The sequence below is a fragment of the Enhydra lutris genome, unplaced genomic scaffold (assembly GCF_002288905.1).
Source record: "Enhydra lutris kenyoni isolate GAN:26980312 unplaced genomic scaffold, ASM228890v2 scaffoldscaffold92, whole genome shotgun sequence".
Classification (NCBI taxonomy): domain Eukaryota; kingdom Metazoa; phylum Chordata; class Mammalia; order Carnivora; family Mustelidae; genus Enhydra; species Enhydra lutris.
The window spans coordinates 2331819-2354872 of record NW_019154176.1 but is presented as its reverse complement, the minus strand read 5'-3'; the positions used below and the strand labels follow the sequence as shown (position 1 = coordinate 2354872).

The 23054-nt window shown below is 54.5% G+C and overlaps 2 protein-coding genes across 5 annotated transcripts in view; one reads left to right on the top strand and one right to left on the bottom strand.

Annotated features, from left to right (window-relative positions):
* Window positions 1-12387, bottom strand: part of LOC111162380 (dedicator of cytokinesis 6) — a 41582-nt gene extending 29195 nt beyond the window's left edge. For all 4 annotated transcript variants that reach the window (XM_022526757.1, XM_022526758.1, XM_022526759.1 and 1 more), the window contains exons 1-7: window positions 12334-12387; window positions 5479-5566; window positions 4750-4925; window positions 4404-4472; window positions 4061-4190; window positions 3000-3212; window positions 1187-1272 (exon numbers count right to left, since the gene is read on the bottom strand). In XM_022526757.1, the coding sequence (XP_022382465.1) occupies window positions 1187-1272; window positions 3000-3212; window positions 4061-4190; window positions 4404-4472; window positions 4750-4925; window positions 5479-5566; window positions 12334-12377 (806 nt within the window). In that variant the 5' untranslated portion in view covers window positions 12378-12387. The remainder of the gene's footprint in view (window positions 1-1186; window positions 1273-2999; window positions 3213-4060; window positions 4191-4403; window positions 4473-4749; window positions 4926-5478; window positions 5567-12333) is intronic.
* Window positions 12388-12398: 11 nt separating this feature from the next.
* Window positions 12399-23054, top strand: part of LOC111162414 (tetraspanin 16) — a 42039-nt gene continuing 31383 nt past the window's right edge. The window contains 1 exon segment of the mRNA XM_022526823.1: window positions 12399-12592. Within this exon segment, the coding sequence (XP_022382531.1) occupies window positions 12399-12592 (194 nt within the window).

Below are 23054 nucleotides of genomic sequence, written 5' to 3'. Positions count from 1 at the left end.
TACTGAAGGGCTTGCAGGAAAGGCCTGACCCATTTTGCAAAAGGGGAAACTGAGGCACGGAGAGCCTCCCCCCACCCTCAGCCATATAACTCCCACAGAGCCCTTCCCCTGAAACTATGCCCCTTGTTTAGCTGATATAGGAGAAGCTTTTGGCACAACAATGCCCCCAATCTTGAAGTTCTCAACTCCTGGGCTTTCCTGTCCCCCTTTCTGGGGTGTCCTCTGCCTCCCTGGGCTGAGTCCCATCTTCACTCACCTGACAGTCCCTGTAACCACCTCCCCATCTCACTCTGCCCTGCTATCCCCCACTCATCCTGCAAGTCCTAAGGAAAGCATCTTAAAACTTACAATTTGAGGCTCCCCAGTGTGCCCAGAACAAAATTCTACATGGTCCAGCCCTGCCTACCCCTTGGCCTCATTTTTCCCTCTTCAGACACATCTCAGGCTTTGGGTACGTCATGTCCCCCCCACCTAGAGAGCCCTGTGTGGTCATCCCACGGTTACATGTCCTGTATACAGTAGGTGCTCAATGAGTGTTTATTGAATGACTGGATACTTGCAGAGCTGGTTCCCAACCCTAGTGCTTGGGGCAGGCAGCCCACCCAGGCCTCAGGCCAGAGCAGGGCCTCCCTTTCCTGCCCCCATCCAGGCAGGAACTCAGGGTGGGGAGGGGCGGGGCTGGGCTTAGGTCCAAGGCCACATCCTGTTCAGCTCCATTCCCACGCACTTCTGGCTGCTCCCAGGGACTGATGTGGAGAGGGCCTCGGGCAGCTGGAAGCCAGGTCCAGGGTCACCAGCGCCCCCTCCAGTCTGGGTCCCAGCAGAGCGAGGGCCAGACTCTGGCGTCACAAGTCATATGATCTCAGGCACAATGACTGCCACTCTGTGCCTCAGTCTCCCCCCACCTGCGCCTGTCTCACAGCGTCGTGAAGATGAGGGGTAATGCATGTGAAGGGCTGAGAACAGAGCCTGGCACACAGTTGGTGCTTAAGGCCTGGTGGCTTTGAAGAATGAGAAAAGGAAGTCGTATTTCCCACCTAAAAGTGCCTGGATGGCCTCATCGGTCTCAGGACCGCACAAAGTCATGGCCCGGCTTGGGCAGTGAGCGCCTAGTGCACGTAAGCACCGGAACATACGTGGGGCCTCGCACGTCTGAAGGGAGGGGTGGGGCAGCATGCACACTCACTTCAGCGACAGACACTTGACCAGGATCCTCTGTCCAAAGTGTTCACGGGGCGGCTCTGGGCGGCTGCAGCGTTCCACGGCCTCATCCTGCCAAGAGCCAGGGAGGGCAGCTGGGACACATCCTTCAAGAAGGGCTTGGAATGCGTGGCGTGAGACCAGCTCTACCCCCAGCCTGACTTAAGTTTCTTGCAGCTCCTTGTCTCTGTGCTTTGGTGCACACTAGTCCCCCTGCCTGGAAGCCCCTCCTTCTCCCTTTGCTCTGTTTAGGTCACAGCTTAGCTGGCACTTCCTCCAGGAAGCCCTCCCTGACTTCCTGAGGCCTGAGCAGGCTCCTCATCCAGGTGCTCTCCATGCCCTATTGCAAAGGGCCACATGGCTGGGACCCAGAGGGCCACGTGAAGGCCAATATTCGGCAACTCACTGCGGCACCACTCGGCCTAGGTTGCGATTTCTTGGTAGGAGGGCCTCTCCCCCACTACACTGTGAGCTCTGAAGGCGAGGACCAAGTCTATCCTGTTCATGGCTGTACCTCCAAGTCTTGCCATGCATGTTGGTCAAATAAATACAGAGGTACACAGTAGGCACCTACTAAGAGGTGGTTAGATAAACGTAGCTATCTACAGAAAACATTTGATTAAGGCTGACTGGACATACAGAGGGATATATGAGGGATATATTCTAGGCCCCCAGTAAGTATGGATTGAATAAACATAGGGGTATACAGCAAGCACTCAATAAATGGCTGAATGAAAACAGAGGTCTCCAATAAAAGTTGGCTGGGTAGGGGTGCCTGGCTGGCTCAGTTGGTAGAGCCCATGATCCTTGATCTCAGAGTTGTGTGTTCAAGCTCCGTGTTGGGACAGACATTACTTTAAAAAAACTTGGTTGGGTAAACGTAAGTACTCAAGATATTTGAGTTGCTTCAATGCTGTTTGATTAAATAAAGGATTATACAATAGGCACATAATTAATGTTGGTTGACCAGAGTAGTATATAATAGGTGCCCCCAAAATGCTAGTGGATAAATACAGGAGTGTATATAAAATAAAATCTACTGGATAAAAGCACAGAGCAAGGGTGCCTGGGTGGCTCAGTGGGTTAAAGCCTCTGTCTTCGGCTCAGGTCATGATCCTGGTGTCCTGGGATTGAGCCCTGCATCGGGCTCTCTGCTCTGTGGAGAGCCTGCTTCCTCTTCTCTCTCTGCCTGCCTCTCTGCCTACTTGTGATCTCTGTCAAATAAATAAATAAAATCTTAAAAAAAAAAAAAAAGCACAGAGTATACACTAGGTGTCCAATAAATGTTATATGGGTCAATATAGGCATATATAGGAGGTTCTCAATAAATATCAGTTGATTAAGTTGTTTGATTAAGCATACAAGCATACATTAAGTATCGAAAGACTACAGGAGTATACGCTAGGTATCTAATAAACACTACTGGGATAAATCCAAGGGCATATAGTCGACATCCAATAAAAGGAATTGAATAAAAAAACGAGGTGTACAGGGGTGCGGGGGTGGCTCAGTTGGTTGTGCCTCCCACTCTTGATTTCGGTTCAGCTCAGGATCTCAGGGCTGTGGGATGGGCTCTGCACTCAGCGGGAGTCTACTTGAGATTCTCTCTCTCTCCCTCTCCCTCCGCCCCTCCCCTCTATGTGCACATGCGCTCTAATAAATAAATATCTTTAACCACCCCCAAACAAAAACAAAAGAAAAACCCCAGGGTATACAGTAGGCACCCAGCGAATGTTGTGGGGTACCATACAGGGTCAGGTGCGTGGGTATGGGCCCCGGGTGGGCGTGTGCGCTCCCACCTCATCAGGTGCCGGGTAGAGGGCCAGCAGGGCGCGGGGCCGGTGCTGCCGCCGCGCAGCCTCGTTCCGCCGGTCCACATCCTCAGGGGCCGTGCGCTCTAGCAGTGAGGGTAGCAGTGAGTCAGCTGCCAAGTTCCTCAGGTCAAAGATGCTGGAGGCACCGCTACTTCGCGGGGTGTCCTCCGGGGAGCCCGAGGAGTGCCGAGGGTCATCCTGCCGGTGGAGAAGGTACAAACACGGAGCGTCAGCTAAATGCACCTTCAATCCCGCTCCAGTGAGACTGTCCTTGTGCCCAATCCGTAGGTGGGAAAGCTGAGGCCCGTGGGGCGGGCTCACCGTTACAAGGGTCACTTTAAGGCTTTGCTGAGACTCTTTCTAGAACCTTCTGCCTGGGAGGGGTGGCCCTCCTTTATTACCGTTCAGGGAGGCTACTCCTGGCACCAAGGTCAGGACATGTGTGGGCTGGGAGGGCGAGAACCTTCTGTGGGGCTTTGCTTACTGTCACCAGGGGAGGGAGAGTTCTTCCCAGTGGGACTGTCGCTGGCTCTTGGTATCCCTCCTGACCTCCCCGCCCCGACTCAGCTATATGGTCAGAGGCAGACCACCATGGTCCAAACCCCGACTCAGCTCCGTGACCCTGTGTCCCTGAATCCAGCACGAGGGGCCTCAGGAACCTCATCTCCATCCAAAAATAGTAACAATGGAAGTGATAACAATAATTCTCGGTAGGATTATTGTGGGCATAAAGTAGGAGCCCGGTGAATACTGGCTCAAGACCCAGTGGACCTGTGAAGCTCCTCTAATCACCTCGCTGTGCCTCAGTTTATGTGCAAAATGGGTGTGGCTCTGCCTTCCAGGATAAAAGACAAGTATAAAGCCTTGCGTACACGCTAAGCCCTTAATAAATGTGCATAATCATGATCCTGAACTTTTAGCTCACGGGGCTGACACATTTCCTTTCGGGTTCAAGGCCATTGGGGTCGCTTCCCGTCCCATGTGACCAAGAGCTGAGGCCAGAGCCCACACACACCCCCACACACACGTGCCCCGGGCTCCCTCACCGAGTCCTCTGGGCCGGACCTCTCATCCCCCGAAGTGTCCTGTTCAAAGACCTGGCGGGTGAGGCCCTTCTGCCGCTCTCGCTGGGTCTCCGCGGTGATGGGGCTGTATGCCGCACTCAGATGCTGGTACCTAGGAGGAAGCAGGGCTGGCTGGCGGCAGGGATCAAGGCACACCCACAGGTGCGTGTGATGCCTGCACGGCCACCTGCCCTCCCTGGGACCCACCAGGAAAGTCCAGCTGCCCTTGCAGGGAGCGCGGGCAGATAAGCAGGAGGAGTGGCCCAAAGGGCTCAGACCTGGCCTCTCAACCCTCTGCCCAGAGCTGCCCCTGAGCCAGACCCACCTCCTGTGGGCGATGAGCCAATCCTCCGTGTACATCTCCACCGCAGCCCTCACCTGGGCATCCAGCTTTCTGTACAATATAAAATCAGGGTAAACAGAGGCAGGGCAAGAGTGTTCATCTTTCCAGTGGCTTGCGGGGGCGGGGGGGCGGGGGCGGCATGCCCGTCTGCCTGTTTTGGAGATGCGGAGATGGAAGCTCAGAGAGGGAGGGTAACTTGTCCAAGGTCACACAGCCAAGCCAGGAGTTGAACTGGGGGCTATTGGGAGCTTGATGGAAGGAAGGTGTGGATGAGGAGCATGGAGGCAGACCGGAGTTATAGACGAGGAGGGCGGGGAGCTGAACCCACCCATCCTCGGGGATCCCAGGCTCCGTGGTCCGGCATTCCCGGGGCTGTAGCAGGAGCTCTAGGTCGTCAGCTGGAAACTCAGCCAGGTCCCGGAGGGGCCCGGGCTCGGCGTCTGGTGGCCGGCTCAGGAGCACATCCTCAAAGTCCAGGGGCTCAATGACTTCAGTCAGTGGGACCTGGGTTGGAGCAAGGTGACTGTGGGCCGTGCCCTGGGGGCTGAGGAGGGGCGAGGGGGTGGGAGCGTGGGCTTGGGCTCAAGTAAGAGGGCGGTGGGAGCCATGGAGAATGTTGGAGCTGTGAGGAGCCAGGGAGGACAGTGACCTCAGACTCTCTACCCCTCCCCACAGGGCCTGCCCCGCCCCTCTTTCCAGGCAGGAAATCACACCCTGTGCCTGGAGGGGCAGGGTTAGGCTGGAAGGAAAGGCAAGCGCAGCAGAGAAAGACAATTGCTCAGGCCCCACTCCCTCTCCGCTGCAGCTGGGAGAACCTCCCATCGCCCCCCACTCCAGTCTGGGTGGTCCCAGCAGCAGGAGGTGGGGTGACATCAGGTTGACCACCCACGGGGCTGCCACTGAGCCCCCCCAACCGCTAGGCACTGCAGGGAGGGGACAACCCTCCCTACCCACAGGGAGAGAGGAGTGGGGACACTCCCACCCAGGCCAGGGCAGAGGGGAACCCCACATCTGCTAGAGAGCAGGGTCCTGGAGGGGGCACCCCCCAAACACGTACCCCCAGGGAGCTGCTACTGCGCCGGCTGGAGTGGGGAGAGCCGCTGCGCTCCCGGGACACCTGCTTCCGCACCTCCGCAGCCACCGTCCTGGGGAGACAGGGGAAGGGGTCACTGAGGACATGACAACGTGGGCAGTGGGGCCCTAGGAACTTCACTTCAGGCCCATAAATTCATCCTCAGAGAGGAAAATCCAGGCCATGGAAGGGAAAAACCCAAGCCACGGACTGGGAGAACCCTGGGTTCAGGATCTGCAGATCTCAGGCTTGGGGTCCCAGGGCTGTGGCTGATACAGAGACTCCAGGACCCACCCCCCAAGCTGGGCCTGGGGCCCTTCCAACCCCCACCAAGCACAGATGGAAGGATTTGGTCCCTGCAGGGCATGAGGGTCACAAATCTTTCTTTATCCCAGATGCCCAGCCTAGGTCCGAGTCCGACTGGCCTTCCCCCTGGTCCCTGCCTTGGTTTCCTCATCTGGGGACCTCTGCCTACCTACCTTCCACCCAGAATGTGTGTCCTGTCCCTTCCTTGCTATGGGGTTTTGGGCAAGTTACTCCTGCCTCTGAGCCTCAGTTTACCCAACTGTACTTAAAGTGACCTCACGAGGCTTGCGGTGGGGAGCCGAGCAGGGGGCTTGGCGTTAGGGGGGCACTCCGTACCTCATTCTCAGGGAGCCAGAGACCAGGCTGAGCACGTGTTAAGAGGCCAGCATGACTCACAGAGCACACCCAGTAGCCAAAATCTGGGCTGTGGCTTTCCTAGGCCACCTGCATCTGTGCTGGCCTTCCAAGTCAGGGAGGAGGAGGTTGAAGGGGTAAGACCCACAGTGGAGGGGGCCAGCAGAGGAAACTGGGACTTGGTACCCCCAGGCCCTCAATTCCTTCCACTGAACTTGGAAGGAGGGGAAAGAGAGAGAGAGCCGCACTGTTATTTGGAGAAGAGGATCCCAGGCAAAGGGTACAGCAAGTGCAAAGACCCTGTGGCCAGGCTCTATGCTCGGAGCATGGAGATTCCCGCTTCCCTGGGTCTCTATGACAGCAGGAATAGGGCTATGTGGTCCCCACGGAGGCCCAAGCACCAGCACCCCCCGCCCCCAGGAGGTACCCAATACATTTTTCTTAGGAAACAATTCCCTCCCAATTTCCCTCCTGGTCCAACTTGCCTAAATCCATCGTGAGTTAGAAGTCCCAGACCTTTAAGCTGTGTGGCTCTGGGCAGGTAGGCTACCCCTTCTGGGCTTCAATCCCTCTTAAAATTGAGAAGGCAACTGTCTGGGTGTTTGGGTACTATTCCCTTCCATTTTCCACTTTTCTGTGTGCTTGGAAGTTTCATAATGAAAAGTTGTAACCCCCCCCCCCAAAAGTGCTATGCTGACTGCAAACCACGGACCATGGATGAAATTAATGTGTGTGGTGCGCTCAGGGGAAGACAGGTCAGGGTCGGGGAGACTGGGGCTAAGGCGGGTGGGTCATCTGGGAGACTCTGAAGTCAAACAAAACTTGATCATGACCCTGATCCAACGTGGGGGCCTCCAGCTGAGACCTCAGCCTCATTCTTTTGCCTCTGTATTCTATTTACTTCCTCTCTCGACTGTTCCAGTCTTGCTTCTATTGTTTTGGGGGTCTGGGGCGAGCGAATGGAGGATCTTCCAGGAAATTCAAAGGGCGTCCCAAATAAGCTATTTGTCCTCAAATTCCCAAAGTTGGGGCTGCCTCCTCTGGAAGCCTGGGCACACAGGGTCTTGGGGGATGATTTATGAAAATGCCGGGACAGGGCGCCCGTTAGTGCCCTGGTCCCAGCTGTTCTGCAGTTGCAGCCCCAGAGCAGGGAGAGGGGAGGAGGGAGGGCAGGGCCTCCCACTTCATTTTGTCTTTGGCCTTGGAGAGATGGCCCCTGAGTGGGAAAAGGCTAGGTCCTCGCCACTGTGGCCACAGGAGCCACTTTCCTGTGTCACCAGGCTCTGCAGTTGGACCTGGGCAAGCAGGGATGAGTGCCATCCCCTCTCTGGACCTCTGGGCTCAATGCGGTACTCACATCTTATCGAACTGTTCTGAGTTTAAGGCTTGGCACATAGTAAGTGCTCGATTAAGGCTTGCTGTCACTAAGTTATCTTAAAAGGATCCTGGGAAACTGGAATTTCTGGCCTTGCTTTTTCTGCTGGGCCGGAAGGGGCCCAGGAGGTGAGCGAGGCTCAGAGAGGGGCAGGAGGCATCTGGGCTCACAGAGCTGAACGTGGTTAGGTGCCCAGAATCAAACCCCTGTGGGCCAGAAGTGAGTCTGTGCCCCCCCAGCACACGGTACTCCACATTGCCCATGATGGGAAGCAGGGCCAAGAACAGGGGTCCTAGAACCTATCTCTTCCGTGTCCACACTTACCATCCCCCACAGGGGTCCCATGCAGCCTCCAGGTTTCAGGAGCACCCAAACAAAGACAATCCTTGGATCCCTTCTGGGTGGCAGCTGCCTCCTTTGCATGCCCATGTGGGGTCATGCAGGCATGTACCCTGAACATAACCTGCCCTCCTGCCATCTTCCCTGGATCCCTAAGGGCAGCCCCGCCCTCTGGGCTGCTCAGGACCCATGCCTGGGAGCCATCCCCACTTCCTCTCTCTTTCTCATGCCCACATCAGATCTGCTTCAGACACCCCCAGGGAGCATATTTTTTAGAAGGAGGCAAAATGTGGTCTAAATATACTGGTTTTCCTCAGGAAGTGATCTTGGGATTGCAATGAGAGAAACTGCTGAGATCAGGTGGTGGGTTAGAGCTACTAGGGAAACAAATCCCCCTAAGCTGAAAGTCAGCAATCCTACGGGACACTACACAGACACTCAGAGGGGAAAGATGAAGCAGTGGCATCACTGGGAATTCCTGTGAGACTGCAGACCTCACCCCAAGGCTGGGCAGATTAACAGAGGTCTACTCCCTCCAGGGGAGGAGGACAATAAAACCAGAAATGAGAATGACATAAGGCTCTGACGCTATGTGTTCCCACTTGGATAAAAAAGTGAGGGAAGATGAGTCCATATAAAACCATGGAGATTTCTCTTTATATCCCACCCAAGCCCTCCTGGACTGGCTGCACATTTTAAAGACAAATGATCTGCCTGTAAGTAAGAGGAACTCTCATCTGCTGCTGGGGAAAGCCCTTTGGACAATCGTCTGGAATGACGGAGCAAAGTTGAAGATAAACCAGTCCAGCAATTCCACTCAGAGGCGTAGACACTCGGGATAAAACATGTGGCTGGGAATGTTCCTGGCAGCCCAGTCATGACAACCCCAAAGGAAAAGACGCACATGTTCCTTGACCAAAGACGGAGACAATGTGAGTGGGAGGAATAGTATGCAGCAATGAAAAAGGATGCACCCAACCGCAGGCAATGGCTTGGGTGAGAGACTTGGGCCACACAAGCCTCGACACCCAACATGATTCCATTGATGAGACGTTCTAAACAGGCAAGAGTAGCCCATGGCACAGAGGGACCCAGCTCAGCAGGAGACATCATAACTCAAGTGAGGAAGAGAGGGTAGCCACCATCAGTGTGCAGTTGGCTAAGGGACAGAACTAGGTGCAGATCATGAGAGGCAGCTAGGTTGGGTGGCCCAGGAGATCGAGACTGCCTTTGTCTTGACCCGAGGGACTTTTCCCCTGACATTTGTTGTTTTATTGTTGTTGTTTTGTTTTTTAATTTTTTTAAAAGATTTTATTTATTTATTTGACAGACAGAGATCACAAGTAGGCAGAGAGGCAGGCAGAGTGAGGCGGGGGAAGCAGGTGCCCCTTGTTTTTTAATTTTTAAAAAAGAGTCTACTTATTTATTTGAGGGAGAGAATGAGAGAGAGAGAGAGAGAGAGAGAACATGAGCAGGGGGAGGGGCAGAGAGAGAAGCAGAGTCCCTGCTGAGTGGGGAGACCGATGCAGGGCTTGATCCCAGGAGCCTGGGATCATGACCTGAGCCAAAGGCAGACACTTAACCAGCTAAGCCCCCCAGATGCCCCTGCTTTTTTAATTCTTTTAAAAATAAACTCTACCCCCAGTGTGGGGCTCGAACCCATGACCCCGAGATCAAGAATCCCATGCTCCACTAACCGAGCCAGCCAGGCATCCCCCCACCACCCCAGCATTGGTTCTATAACTACTCTTTAAACTTTGGACTTTTCTAGATGCATGTCAAATGTCACCATTATTTTAAAGGCAGAAAATAGTGGCGCCTGGGTGGCTCAGTTGGTTGAGCACCTGCCTTTGGCTCAGGTCGAGATTCTGGAGGCCCGGGTTCAGATCCTGCATGGGGCTCCCTGATCAGGAGGGATCTGCTTCTCCCTCTGACCCTCTCCCTCTCATGCTAACTCACTCTCATTCTCTCTCTCTCTCAAACACATAAAAAAAATCTTTTTAAAAAATGAAAGTAGAATAATACGTGTGTGTGCTCAAGTTTGCAGATATATTTGGGGACAGGGGTGGGAGGGAGCCATTTCCTTGAAATCCCAGAGGCACCTTTGGAATTTGGTTAATACGCGTCTCTTTGTCCTCCCACGCCTCCAACGAAGTCACTATTTCCTTGAGTGAAAAATGCCACCGGCCCCGCATCAGATACCGGGGGGTGGGGGTGGGGGGGAGGGGGTGGCGAGAGAAGATGCCACAATCAGATGCCTGGAAGAACGGGGGATACATGAGGACAGGAAGAGTGACACGGTTGCTGAGACTGTTCTGAATTCTGTGGCCCCACGCTTCTGGGCTCACTTCCCCACGAGAGATGCTCGACAGCCACCTAACCACTGTTAAGTCCCATTTTCCATAGTTATACCTATGTCGACAGGCTCTGGTGACACACAAATGGCATTTCCGCTGGGAACAAGCCAGCCATAAACATACTGTGAGCGCTGGCCATTACTGCCATTCCATATTGTATTTTATTTGTGAAAAAATGAACACGTTATATCACTACAGTAATGTTTGTCCATGTTATTTACATTTATAAGAGTTTGTAGTTTTAAGTTGTCCCCCCAGTCTTTTTTTTTTTTTTTTTTTTAAGAATCTGTTCATTAGGAAACTGGGGGGCTGTTTAATATCCGGGTCAATATGGCACTGCGGAATGAATGACTGAATGATTGACTAGATGAATTCAGGCCCAGATCTGAGCATGTAGACACCTGGGTGTCCAACAGGCTGTTATGGAGGCCCTGGCAGAGGATGGCTGGAAGACTTGAACCTTTTGCTTGTGGTTCACTGGGGTCCCAGGAACATTCTCTGCTCTTCTTACCCTGGGCTCTATAGTATCTGTTCCCCAGGGCAGGACCCTAGGACCTCTCTTTTTTACTGGAGTAGAAGCCAGGAACCAAGAACACAGAGACTGAGTGGCAAAGAAACAGGTTCAGAGAAGCCAAAGGTCCAAGATAGAGAGGCAATTCGGGAACATAAAAATAAAAGAACATAAAAATTTCCTGACTGCTATGCTCCAGACACATGGTTACATGTGTGACCTCTGTTCAGAACTCCTCATGGCTCCCACCTCACTCAGGATACCAATTAAGGTCTTCCCCACAACCCACAAGACCCTGAGGGATCTGCTCCAACTGTCCCCTTCCTCACTCTGCTCCAGACAGTCAGATGATTTATTTGTAAATACACTATGTCTGCTTCTGCCTCAGTGCCTTTGCACTTGCCCTTCCCCCATTTTGGGATTGCTTTTCCCCCACATATGGGCACAGATGCCTCCATCACCTCTTCGGAACTTTGCTCAAATGTCACCTTATCATCCAGGCCTTCCTGATCTGCCTCCCATATCTAAAATGGTCCCCATCCTACCCATTTCCTTTCCTTGCCATGTGTGTCCCCATAGCACTGGCACTTATCATTAATATATAATCTACTTGATTGTGCTACTCCTCTGTCTACCCCATTGTATCTGCCACCAAGGGTGGATCTTTCCTTGTGTCTCCATCAGGCCAGCTCTGGACAGACAGGGAGCTCTTTCACTTGGGCGTGGCCAGCACAGGCCCCCTGAGGAGAGGACCCGCCGGGGGGGGGGCCAACTCCGACTGGCCATGGAGGCAAAGACAGGGGAGAGGCTCTTCAGCCCTGGTCTGACCTCCCCCTTCCAGGCTGAGTCTCTTACAATCTCCAGTGGCCACGGAAATGGATCCCCCAGCGCCTGGCGCCTGTCCCCTCCCCCGTCTGCCCACCAGCTGGTTGGGCCCCCAGCCCCCACTCCCTCCATTCAATCACCCATCCATCTCCAGCGCGTCCAGCGGGTGCTGGGAGAGCCTGAAGCAGGGCGGGGGGCGGGGGGCCATCCACAGCTGTCCCCTGCTCCCCAGACAGCTGGGCACGGGACCCTGACAGTGGGGGAAGAGCACGGGAACCTTCCCGAGGGGCCTCCAAGGCCTCCAAGAGTACCATCCCTGTTCCCAAATCCCGGCCCCAGGAGCATCCCAACCCCGCACCAGGCAAGAGGATGGGTCGCCAAAGCCCCTACTGCTCCCTAGCCCTCGGACTCGGGGACCCAGGAAGGACCCGGAGATGGCGAGGAACGCGGAGGGCTCCCGATACCTGCTCTCCCCGCGCCACCGCCTCCAGGAAGGCCCCCGGACACGCCCCCACGCGTCCCCCAGCGGCGCCCAGGGCGGACCTCCGCTCAGCCGCCATCGCACTCGCAGCCCCGCCGCGGTCCCAGCGGGGACCCCCGCCGCCCTCCCCGCCTCCCGCCGCCCCCGGCCCCCGCCAGAGGAAGCGGGCCGGAGCCGGCGGAAGGGGCTTGAACGGTGAGAGGGACGCTGGGGCCGGGGAGGGCCGGGCCACCCCGGGGCGGGGCCCGGACACGTGCGGGTGTCCCCGGGAGGGGCCCGGCGGCGGAGCTACCTGTTGATCTTGTGCGCGAAGGCGCGGCGCTCGGCGGCCGCCATGGCGCCGCGCGGGTCCCGCCGATGCCGCCGCGCGCACCGTCCCCGCTGTGGTCGCCGCCACCGCCGCCGCCTCCCTGTTCTGGGCTGCCCGGGCTGGGCGGGGCCGGGGCCGGAGGCGGGGCCCTTCCGGGTGTGCGGGGCGGCTCCGTGCTGCCCCTGCCGGCCGGAGGGGCGCGGGGACCCCGGGCCGCCTCCGCGCGCCCCTCGGGTCTGCGGTGGGGAAACTGAGGCTCTGCAGGGGGCAGGGGAAGAGAGACGCCGGGACCGAGGCCGGGGGTGTCAGACTCCGGGGATGCTCTTTCTGCCCTCTGATTAATCACCACGACCATCCGTAATAAGTATAATGTCAAGCGTTTATGAAGCACGGCCCTGCAATTCACAGGTGCGGAAGGAACGACCGGTTTCCCATTTTGCAGATGGGTAAACTGAGGCACAGAGCTGCTCAGACGCTTACCTAGGCCTGAGGGATCACGGGGGTCTCTAAGGCCACTGTGGGATGTTCCCCAGTAAAGGACGAGGGAAGCAGAGGGGTCCAGCTGGGCTCCGAGATGCCGGGCGATGTAACTGGGGCTTGAGCGAGCAAGTCCGGGAGGCTGGACTGGCCTGGCTGCCTCCACTGGAAGGAGGATGTGGGGATGTCTTAGTTTACTTGTGGTCTCAAATCTCTCCCCAGTGGTTCCTCTCCCAGCTCCAGTGCAGCGGTCTTCGAGAATTCTCCAGCCCTCACTCGTACCCCTGATGTGCCAACCCCTTGCTCATCCCCAAGCCTTTGCAAGGGGCGGGTTCCTCCTCCCGACGGCCCTTCCAGCCCTGGTCAGAAAATGTCCCAGGCAGAATTGGGGACTGATTGATGCGAGGGCACAGCTCTACCTCAGGGCTTTGGATATGCTGCTCTTTTCCCCATGGATGTGTTAGCATTCTCCTCCTTCTTAGAGGTGAGTAAACTGAGGCAGAGAAGCAGAGGAACTTGCCCTACCTAAGCAAGTGGATCAGTATGAGATCCTGAGCTCAGAGAAGGGAAGCTTCGATTTCCCCGGGAACCCTCATACCCTGCCACTCAACCCCAAGCTCTAGAGGGCACAGCAGGGCTGTTTCCCAGCCTGGCATGTGACATGTGTATCTGTCAGCAGCCCACGCACTTGCACTTGTCTGAGTGGTCCAGCCACTTCCACCAGGAGCTTCCAGGTGTAACCCCGCCCATCCCTCTGCTGTGCCCCACCCCATGTCACCCTCACCCCAGCCAGCAGCCATCCTGGGCTAAAGTCCCTGCCTCACCTTTGGGCTCCTGGGAGCCAGGCTGGGCAAGAAACATGAATATGAGCAAAAATTGGTGGGTTTCTCCCCTCCGCTCTGCCTCGTTCCAGCCCACACCCCATCATGGCGGGTCTCCCGGCTCCTGCTCTTGGCCCTTACAGTTTGTTCTCCCCTCAGTGTCCAGAAAGAGCCCAGAAACACCTGAATCAGGTCAGGTCCCTCCTCTGCTTAGAATCCTCCCTGGCTCCTACCTCATTCAGGGTAAAAGCCAAAGTCTCCCCAAGGCCCACAAGACCTTGCATGATCCGCCCTCGTCCCCTCCCTCCTCACCCACCTCTCCAGCTGCTCACATCCTCAATGTCCTCTGAGCCCTAGAGCACAGCTCCCGCTTCGCACATGCTGTTCCCCTTCCCACACGGGGCTGCCATTACTACCCCACTTTTGCAGATGAGAAAACTGAGGCCCAGAGAGGCAGAGCGACTTGCCCCATTTTACCCGGCAAGCCAGAGTCCGATCTGTGATTCCAGATTTGTTACTGGGGGAGCCTGATCCTGAAATGTGTGTTTCCAAATACCCCCAGAGCCCCAGCCCGGGCCGGGCTGTGGGGCCCAGGGACGATCTTTCAACCTCTCTGAGTTTCCATTTCCTCATCTCCTCCACGGGGGGCTTGAGGCCCATCCTAGCACTAGACACAGACCTGGCTTGGGAGTGCCAAGCTCCTGGCCCTTGTGGGAACTGATTCCACCCAGGAGCCGGTGGGGGCTGCGAGCCCCGTGACTCCAAGCTCCACCTGGGTGGAAGGCCTGCTTCAAAGATCCCTCCAAGGAAAGGCCCTGCCCCCGCCGCCTGGAGCTTGCTATCTGCCCTGGTGCCTACCAGACCTGATTGGTGAGACAGTTCCTCTTCAGGGCACGCCAGGCCTGACTCAGCCAGGTGGGGTGAGGGTGACCCCAGCAGCTGCTCAGAGGCCAAGCTTGGCGGGGACTTTGTTCTCCTCTGGCTGCACAGAGGAATAGACTATAGGATATGGGGACAATGCCTGTGTACCAGGGAGGAGGGACTGCCCTTGTCCAGGTGGGAGATGGCTAGGCCGGGTGGGGGTGGGGCTGAGGAGGCGGGCAGGGGCTGAGCCTCTCTTCCCGTGAGTGATGGAGTGGAGCCCAAGATAGCTTCTCTTCACACCAGCACCCCTGCTATTCCCACTGCCCAGAATGCTGTTCCACTCACTCCCTCCTCTGACTTCTGGCACTCCATGAAGATCTGTTTCCGGCCTCTCTCTCCTCCATTCCCCTGAGTGGCTGCTCAGTGCTTGTTCTAGAACCTCACCGTCTGAGTCCGTGCAGCATTATCGGTATGCTTGCCTGTCTTTCTGTGTGGGGGCAGGGAGCAGGTGCCTCCAGCCCTTGGCACAGGCCATACCCTTGGCCTGGAATGCTGGTTCCCCTGCTCTTTACCTGAACGAACTTCTATTGGTTCTTAGGTCTTCCTCGACCCCCTCCCTCCCCTGCCCAAGCTGGCTCAGGGGCTCCTCTGGGTCCTCCTGCCTCCAACCCCTGGGGTTCCCCATCACAGCCCCGACTACACTCAGTTGTAAATCCCTGTTTCCCTGGTGTCCCATCTCTCTCACTCAAATGTCAGCTCGTGCATGAGGAACAAGGACTTTTCTCTGCCTTATTCATGGTTATGTCCCCAGCACCTGGCATAGGGCTGTGTGTATACTAGGTGCTCAATAAGAGAATGAATGAGGCAGAGTGGTACAGGGGTCTGGTGGTCAGGGGACTCTGACACCTCCCTGTCCCCTAGTGCCTACTATGTCCACCATCAGTGTGGTGGGAGAAGCCAGCCCCATAGCAGGAGGATAAATGTCTCAACCTCCCCAGCTGAGTGAGGGGTGCAGGGGGCGGGTAGAGGAAAGCTGAACGTAGGAACCCACTGCCCCCTGGTGCCAATGACAGGAATGACAGGCTCAGCCCGCTCAGGACCCTCGCCCTGCCCTCAGCCCTTCTGCCCACAGGCACAAGGAAAGCCCTAATCTTGCCACAAGGAGAGGTAGGTGGAGGAGGGGGTAGTGTGCGGGTAAGCCCAGGTGGTGGGCCCAGGATGCAAAGGCCATCTGTTCAACAGGCATCTCCTGAGCACCTGCTGTATGCAGGCTCCTACTAACCAGCCCCCACCTCGTGGGGGAGGGGTTGTCTCATCACATGAGGTCATCAGCCTGCAGGTGCAGGAAACTGAGACTAAGAGAAGCAGCCACCCTCTCAAAGCACACATTTGAGTCATAAAACTCAAAACTGAGTCTGCTGTATTTAAGGAACTCTCTACCCTGGCTCTTCAGATGATTTTGGCAACTTGGTGAATCACTTGTTGAATGAATGAATGAATGAATGGAGAGGTGTCTAGAAGCAGGTGGTGAACTCCAAGCAGGAATGGCCACAGGCAGGACTTAGAATCCAAAGAGACCTGAATTCCAGTCCCAGCTTGGCCACACCCAGACTGGGTGACCTTGACCTCGGGCCTCTATGGACCTCAGTCTCCTCACCTGTGAAATGGGATATTACCTTCAGAGCTGGCCCTATGGGGCTGTGATGGGGAACCATGAAGTGTTGTCGGGACAGTACAGAACCTGGGTGATGCCGCCTGGTCGGGCTGTTTTGCCTGCTGCTTCTGGAGCTGGGAAGGAAGTTGGAAGCCGGCTCAGGGGCTCCCGGCCTGCCTTTGGGAGTTAAAGTCACAAAGACAAAGGCTGGGCTGGGCCCAGAGAGGCCAGAAGGGCAAAGTGCAGTCTTCCTGTTTTTCTTTGAACAGATGGCCCAGCCGCCGGATGCTTGTCTGTCTGGACGCTTGTCCATCATCCCTGGAAATCACTCCTGTCTCTCTCAGTGACACCTCTGTGAAGTTTGCTCACCTTCCGGTGCTCTTACCATATCCCCACATCTGGGGGAGGGATTCACCAGGGTCCCCAGACACCCGAGGGGTTTGCAAATAGAATTCTGGAGCTCTTCCTTAGAAGGAAAAACGTGAATCGCACTTGCTCCCCCTGCTTCTACTCGTTGGAGCTGCCCTGCGCCTTCCTATTTAATGTGTTAAGAAAGATGCCCACATTCCATCCCAATTAAAACAGGTTTTGATAACTGTATCCCAGTATAATGGGTTTCTGATGGGCTTCCTTCACCATCCTAGGTGTGTGATCTTGTGACCTTAAAAACTTCTGTTAATAAGGGCTCATGGCCCAAAAAGGTGCCCCTGCAAATAAGAGACATTTTCTCAACTTGCCTTCCCCCTGCTCAAAGCCTGCTCTGGCTCCCCATTGCCCCAGGAGGGAGCCCTGTTCCTCCCTGTGACCTATAGACCCCTCAGCTGCTCCATAAGCCCGCCCCCTCCCTTTTCCCACCTCATTCCTTCATCCATTCATTTGTGCCAGCAGCATTTACTGAGTGCCTGCTGTGTGCCAGGCATGGGGGACTTCCGGAAGGAGGTGATGTCAGTGCTGAAGGGCATGTCAAGAGGGTGTTGGCCAGGCTGAGTTAAGGAGGGAGGGAGTTCCAGGCAGAGGGACCAGCAAAGCAGAGACTGGGAGGAGAAGTAGAAGTCACCTGTGTGGAGGACAAGGGGGAGAGGGTGGTGGGTTTCCAAGGCCTCCCAGTGGGAGGCCGGGCATAGCCCTTCAAGCAGTGGGGAGCCATGGAAGGGCACAGAGCCCCGCAAGGACACCCTGGGGTTTGTTTCCAGAAGAGCCAACCCTCCTGTCCATCACTGGCAGAGGTGTCTTTAGGTAAATGCCAAACGGAGGACAAATTGGGTATTTAAAAATTACAAACCTGCGAACCCTCAGACTCAGCAAGTCCCTTCCTAGAAATCCAGTCTTTACATTGGAAATGACGAGGACACACATGACTAAACGAGGTTGACGGAATGGTGAAGGCTGGAAATAACGATCCCCAAGGGTCTGGGTCCACGGCGCATGCGCAGCGGAGTAGGGCACGGCCTTACGGAGAGTGGGAATTCTCTTTCAATAAAAGACACAGTGAGGAGAGGCATCTATGCAGCGCATGGAATGGCCTGGAACGAGAAAAGCAAGGTGTAGATCAGGGTGTACAGAAAGCTGCCTTGGGCGTCAAATGTTAAGGAAAAATGTATGTGTATAACCATCTTTACTTGATTTACCAGATACTCTCTTGAAAAAATTCCAAGAGGGGCGCCTGGGTGGCTCAGTGGGTTAAAGCCTCTGCCTTCGGCTCAGGTCATGATCCCAGAGTGCTGGGATCCAGCCCCACATCGGGCTCTCTGCTCGGCGGGGAGCCTGCTTCCTCCTCTCTCTCTGCCTGCCTCTCTGTCTACTTGTGATCTCTGTCAAATAAATAAATAAAAATAAAATCTTAAAAAAAAAATTCCGAGAAACTGGCGGGGCTGGGGTAGAGGGCAGGAAGGACGCTTTTCTTTCTTTCTTTTTTTTTTTTTAACTAACAGACTTTATTTATTTATTTATTTTGGTGGGTGGGGGGAGGGGCAGAGGGAGAGGGTGAAACAGAATCTCACGCGGGCTCCCCGCCCTGCGCGGAGCCCCCCATGGGACTCGATCTCACGACCCTGAGATCACGACCTCAGCCTTTTAACCGATTGAGCCATCCAGGCCATCCAGTCCCCCCCCCCCCCAGTAGATTTTATTTCTTTAAAAGAGGTTTCAGTTCACAGGAAACAGCAAATAGTGCAGAGAGTTCCCGTGTGTTCCCCGCGCCCCACCCAGTTTCCTCCATTAGTAACATCTCGCTTTAGTGAGCGACGTTTGTTGCGACGGAGAGGTCATTATGCACTGAAGTCCAGTAGTCCCCATTAGGATACACCCTGCGTGTCCTGCAATCTATGGGTCTGGATTGACAAAATGACACATATCCACCGTAACAGGATCATACGGAATGGTTCCACCGCCCTGAAAATCCTCTGTGCTCCGCGGCTCACCCCACTCTCCCTCCCACCCCTGGCAACCACTGATCTTCTTAGCGTCTCCCTAGTTTTGCCTTTTCCAGAATGTCACGTTTGGGATCATACCATACGTGGTCTTTTCAGTCTGGTTTCTTGCACTTAATCACAGGCAGCCTCCCTGTCTTTTCATGGTCTGAAACCGCATCTGTTTCTTGCTAAATAATATTCCGGGGCGTTATCAGGGAGGGAAAAAAAAAATTCCAGGGACGGGCACTTTTGCCTGACGTGCATCATTACTTTAGCCGCAGTCCGGGCTCATATTCTCGATCCCTTTGGTAGTGGGGACACTGAGACTGAGCGAGCTGTCCCAAGTCCCCAGAGCCCTCAGGCTGTCCGCCTTCCCCTGGACTGGTCCCTAAAGGACTTTTTCTCCGTCTGAGTTTCCTGTGCCATCTCTTTCACCATCGAAGCCCAAGTGTGGGTCCCGTGTGTAGGACGAACTCTGCAGGAACTTTCTCCCTGGCTTCCCAGGGCTCCGGGGGACACCTCGCCTCTGTGACATGGGACTTCCGAGACGCATTCACCAGGTAACACAACTGGGGGTTCTGCAAGGTTCCAGCGACCCAGCTGACGAGTGGGAGACAATGGGTTTGAACCCATCTTCTAGAGGGACCCGATTGTCTCAGCCCAGACTGTTCCTTTATCTTCAGAAACCAGCTGTGCCAAGAAAAGGAGGTTAGACGCTCAGATGCTTGAGTTCGAATCCTGTGCTCCCACTCCTGGCACCAGGCTTAAACGATTTTTGTTTTATGCTTATGAGAACAACTAAACTGAAAATACCGACAATACCAAATGCTGACAAGGATGCAGAGAAACTGGACGTCTCAGAGGCTGCAGGTAGCGATGCAAGATGCTGCAACCATTCTAGAAAAGTTTGGTGGTTCTTTTTTTTTTTTTTTTTTTAAAGATTTTATTTATTTATTTGAGAGAGAGACAGTGAGAGAGAGCATGAGCAAGGAGAAGGTCAGAGAGAGAAGCAGACTCCCCACGTAGCCGGGAGCCCGATGCGGGACTCGATCCCGGGACTCCAGGATCATGACCTGAGCCGAAGGCAGTCGTCCAACCAACTGAGCCACCCAGGAGTCCCAAGTTTAGTGGTTCTTAAAACACTAAACGGACAGTCATCACATGACCCAACCATCCCACTGCCACATATTTGAAAATGAAAACTGAGGAGCACCTAAGTGGCTCAGTCGGTTGAGCGTCCAGCTCTTGGTTTCAGCTCAGGTCATGATCTCAGGGTCATGGGATCGAGCCCTGCATAGGGCTTTGAGCTCAGCACAGAGACTGCTTGAGAGTCTCTCTTCTTCTCATCTCCCCCCTCTGCCCCTCTGCCCACTCTCTCTTTCTCTCTCAAATAAATAAAATCTTTAAAAAATATTTAAAAAGTAAAAAATAAAAATGAAGGGGCGCCTGGGTGGCTCATTGGGTTAAAGCCTCTGCCTTCGGCTCAGGTCATGATCCCAGGGGTCCTGGGATCGAGCCCTGCATCCAGCTCTCTGCTCAGCAGGGAGCCTGCTTCCTCTCCCCTCTTCTGCCTGCCTCTCTGCCTACTTGTGATCTCTGTCTGTCAAATAAAAAAATAAAATCTTTAAAAAAAACACGAAGATTTCGGGGGTACCTGGCTGGCTCAGTCAGTAGAGCACACAAGTCTTGATCTCGGGGTTGTGGGTTCGAGCCCCGTGTTGGCTGTAGATGACTTAAAAATAAAGTCTTGGGGCGCCTGGGTGGCTCAGTGGGTTGAGCCTCTGCCTTCAGTTCAGGTCATGATCTCGGGGTCCTAGGATCGAGTCCTGCATTGGCTCTCGGCTCAGTGGGGAGCCTGCTTCCTCCTCTCTCTCTCTCTCTGCCTGCCTCTCTGCCTACTTATGGTCTCTCTCTCTGTCAAATAAATAAATAAAATCTTTACAAAAAATCTTTAAAAATAATAAAACCCAAGAGAAAATTTATGTTCACATAAAAACCTGTACATGATTATTTATAGAACTTTATTCATGATCACCAATAGCTGGCAACAATCCAATTGTCCCTCAACGGGCGAATGTGGGACAAACGGGCGTCCATGGGTACAATGGAATATTCTTCAGTAACAAAAAGGAACGAACTATTGATACAGGCCACAAAGCTTTGGGCTTAAATGCTTTATGCTGCAGTGAAAGAGGCCAGACTCAAAAGACTATATATTGTATGATTCCATTTATAGAACATTCTCAGAAAGACAGAACTCTAGTGTGGGAGCGCAGATCGGTGTTGGGCTGGGGCTGGGGGGAGGGGCTGACACAAAGGGGCAGCGTGAGGGAGTTTAGGGATATTGTGGAGTTTTGGAGCCAGCAGGACAGCAGGTGATGATGACCCAGTAATCAGGAACGTCATGGGGGCTCCCAGGCACCGGGGGAGCCATGAGGGCCTGTCTGACCCAGCTGGAGGGCATCTCAGAGGAGCGGGCATCGAAACTGAGACCTAAAGGCTGTATTGGTGGCAGGCGGGGGAACAGCCTGGCAGACAGTGGGAACAGCATGAGCAGAGGCTCCGAGGAGAGACATTCAGGAAACTGGAGCATTTATCTGACTGGAGTCCATAGGGTGTTTTTTGTTTGTCTTTTGGTTTTGATTCATCTGCTCTTGAGTTGAAAACTGGAGACTCCGCGTGGGTGGCAGGGCTGCCCTGGGATCCCACCCAGACAGCTCCAGGCTGGGTTCAGCCCTGTGCTGTGAACTCCTCCCAGCGTCGTTGCTCTTCCTGGTCTGCCATGCCCATTTTCCAGACGAGGAAACCACGCTTAGAGAAGAGGTCCTTTATCACCTGATGTGACCTTGAGGACAACTTTTGCACAGGATTAATCACTCAGATTCTGCGATCAGACAGGTCCGGGTTTGCTGAGCATGTAAAAAGGGTGGGAAAGTCCAGGAAGCCTGCCTGTGGAGGTGACCCTGGAGGCTGCAGGATGAAAAGGAGCATGGTAGATGTGGACCTTGTAGTTGAGATCCTGGCAAACACGACTCCAACATCCAGATGCCTTTGTTGGAGACTTCTCTCTGGAGGGTGCACAGAACCGGGGGGTCGTGTCTCAGAATCAACACCCTCTGGGAGTAGCCTTCAGCCAGTGGGGGTGATGGATAAACACCCCACTCCCTTGCCCTCAGGTGGGATGACCAAGATGCGTGTCCTGTTGTCTCCCAGTGGTCCCCAGGGGGACTGAACCCCCAGTTGCTTGCTGGGCTAACCTGCCTTAAACACCCCCCCCTTACAGGCTGCCTCCCCTTCTCAGTCTCATTTCCTTTCACAAACTGAATTATGTCACTCCAAATTTGTATGTTGAAGCGTACCCCCCCCCCAACTCGGAATCAGACTGTATTTGGAGATAGGGTGCTTAAAGAGGTAATTAAGTTAAAACAAGGTCACATTAAGACAAAACCCTCTCAGGGTACAGAAGATGGTATAGGTAGAGAGTCTCGGGCATCTGGGATTAGAGGTCCCCTGCCAGCCATGCAGAGAGGAGACAGGGTGCTCTGCCCGGTTGCGGTCAGACCTCAGAGCCACGGAAGCCGCAGTGTTTGCCCCAAGAACCCATGAAGAGAAGCTTCGGATGTGGGCGGGGCGATGCCACCCCAGAAGCCTCCTCTGCGGTTTCAGGCCACAAAGGAAGGTTGCAGCCCATTTCTTCCCAGCCACAAAGGAATCGGTTACTGGTTACTCATTTGGGGCTGGGCGGGCTTGACCTCAGCCATCTGGGCTGAGCGGGCGGGCGCTAAGTGCCTCCGGGCGTTTCCTCCTTCGTGGGTCTTTCTGATTTATTCCCGCGGACCGAGAGCTAACCTTGGCCATCTTCAGCGCGCAGCCTCTCTTGGCACCCAGCTCAGAAGCAAAACACAATTCCTTTTAAAAATAGCTTTATTGAGGGACGCCTGGGTGGCTCAGTGGGTTAAGCCTCTGCCTTCGGCTCAGGTCATGATCTCAGGGTCCTGGAATCGAACCCCACATAGAGCTCTCTGCTGGGCAGGGAGCCTGCTTCCTCCTCTCTCTCTGCCTGCCTCTCTGCCTACTTGTGATCTCTCTCTCTGTGTTAAATAAATAAATAAAATCTTACAAAAAAAAAAAAAAAAGAAAGAAAGAAAGAAAGAAAAATGTCCTGCACCCATTAGCTGTCATTCTCCTATCCCCTGTCCCTTGAGCCCTAGGCTACCCCTAGCCCGCTATTTTGGACTCCTGTAAGACTACGGTGTTATATGTTGTATGTGGTGTTTTGCGTCTGACTCCTTTCAGTTAGTGTCATGTTTTCAAGACTCACTCTCACTGTGTGGGAGCTTCCTTCCTTCTTGTGGCTAAATCACATTCCATCATCCATGGAGGGACATTTGGGTTGTTTCCACCTTTTCCACCTTTTTTTTTTTTTTTTTACGATTTATTTATTATTTTATTTATTTGAGAGAATGGGGGTGGGGA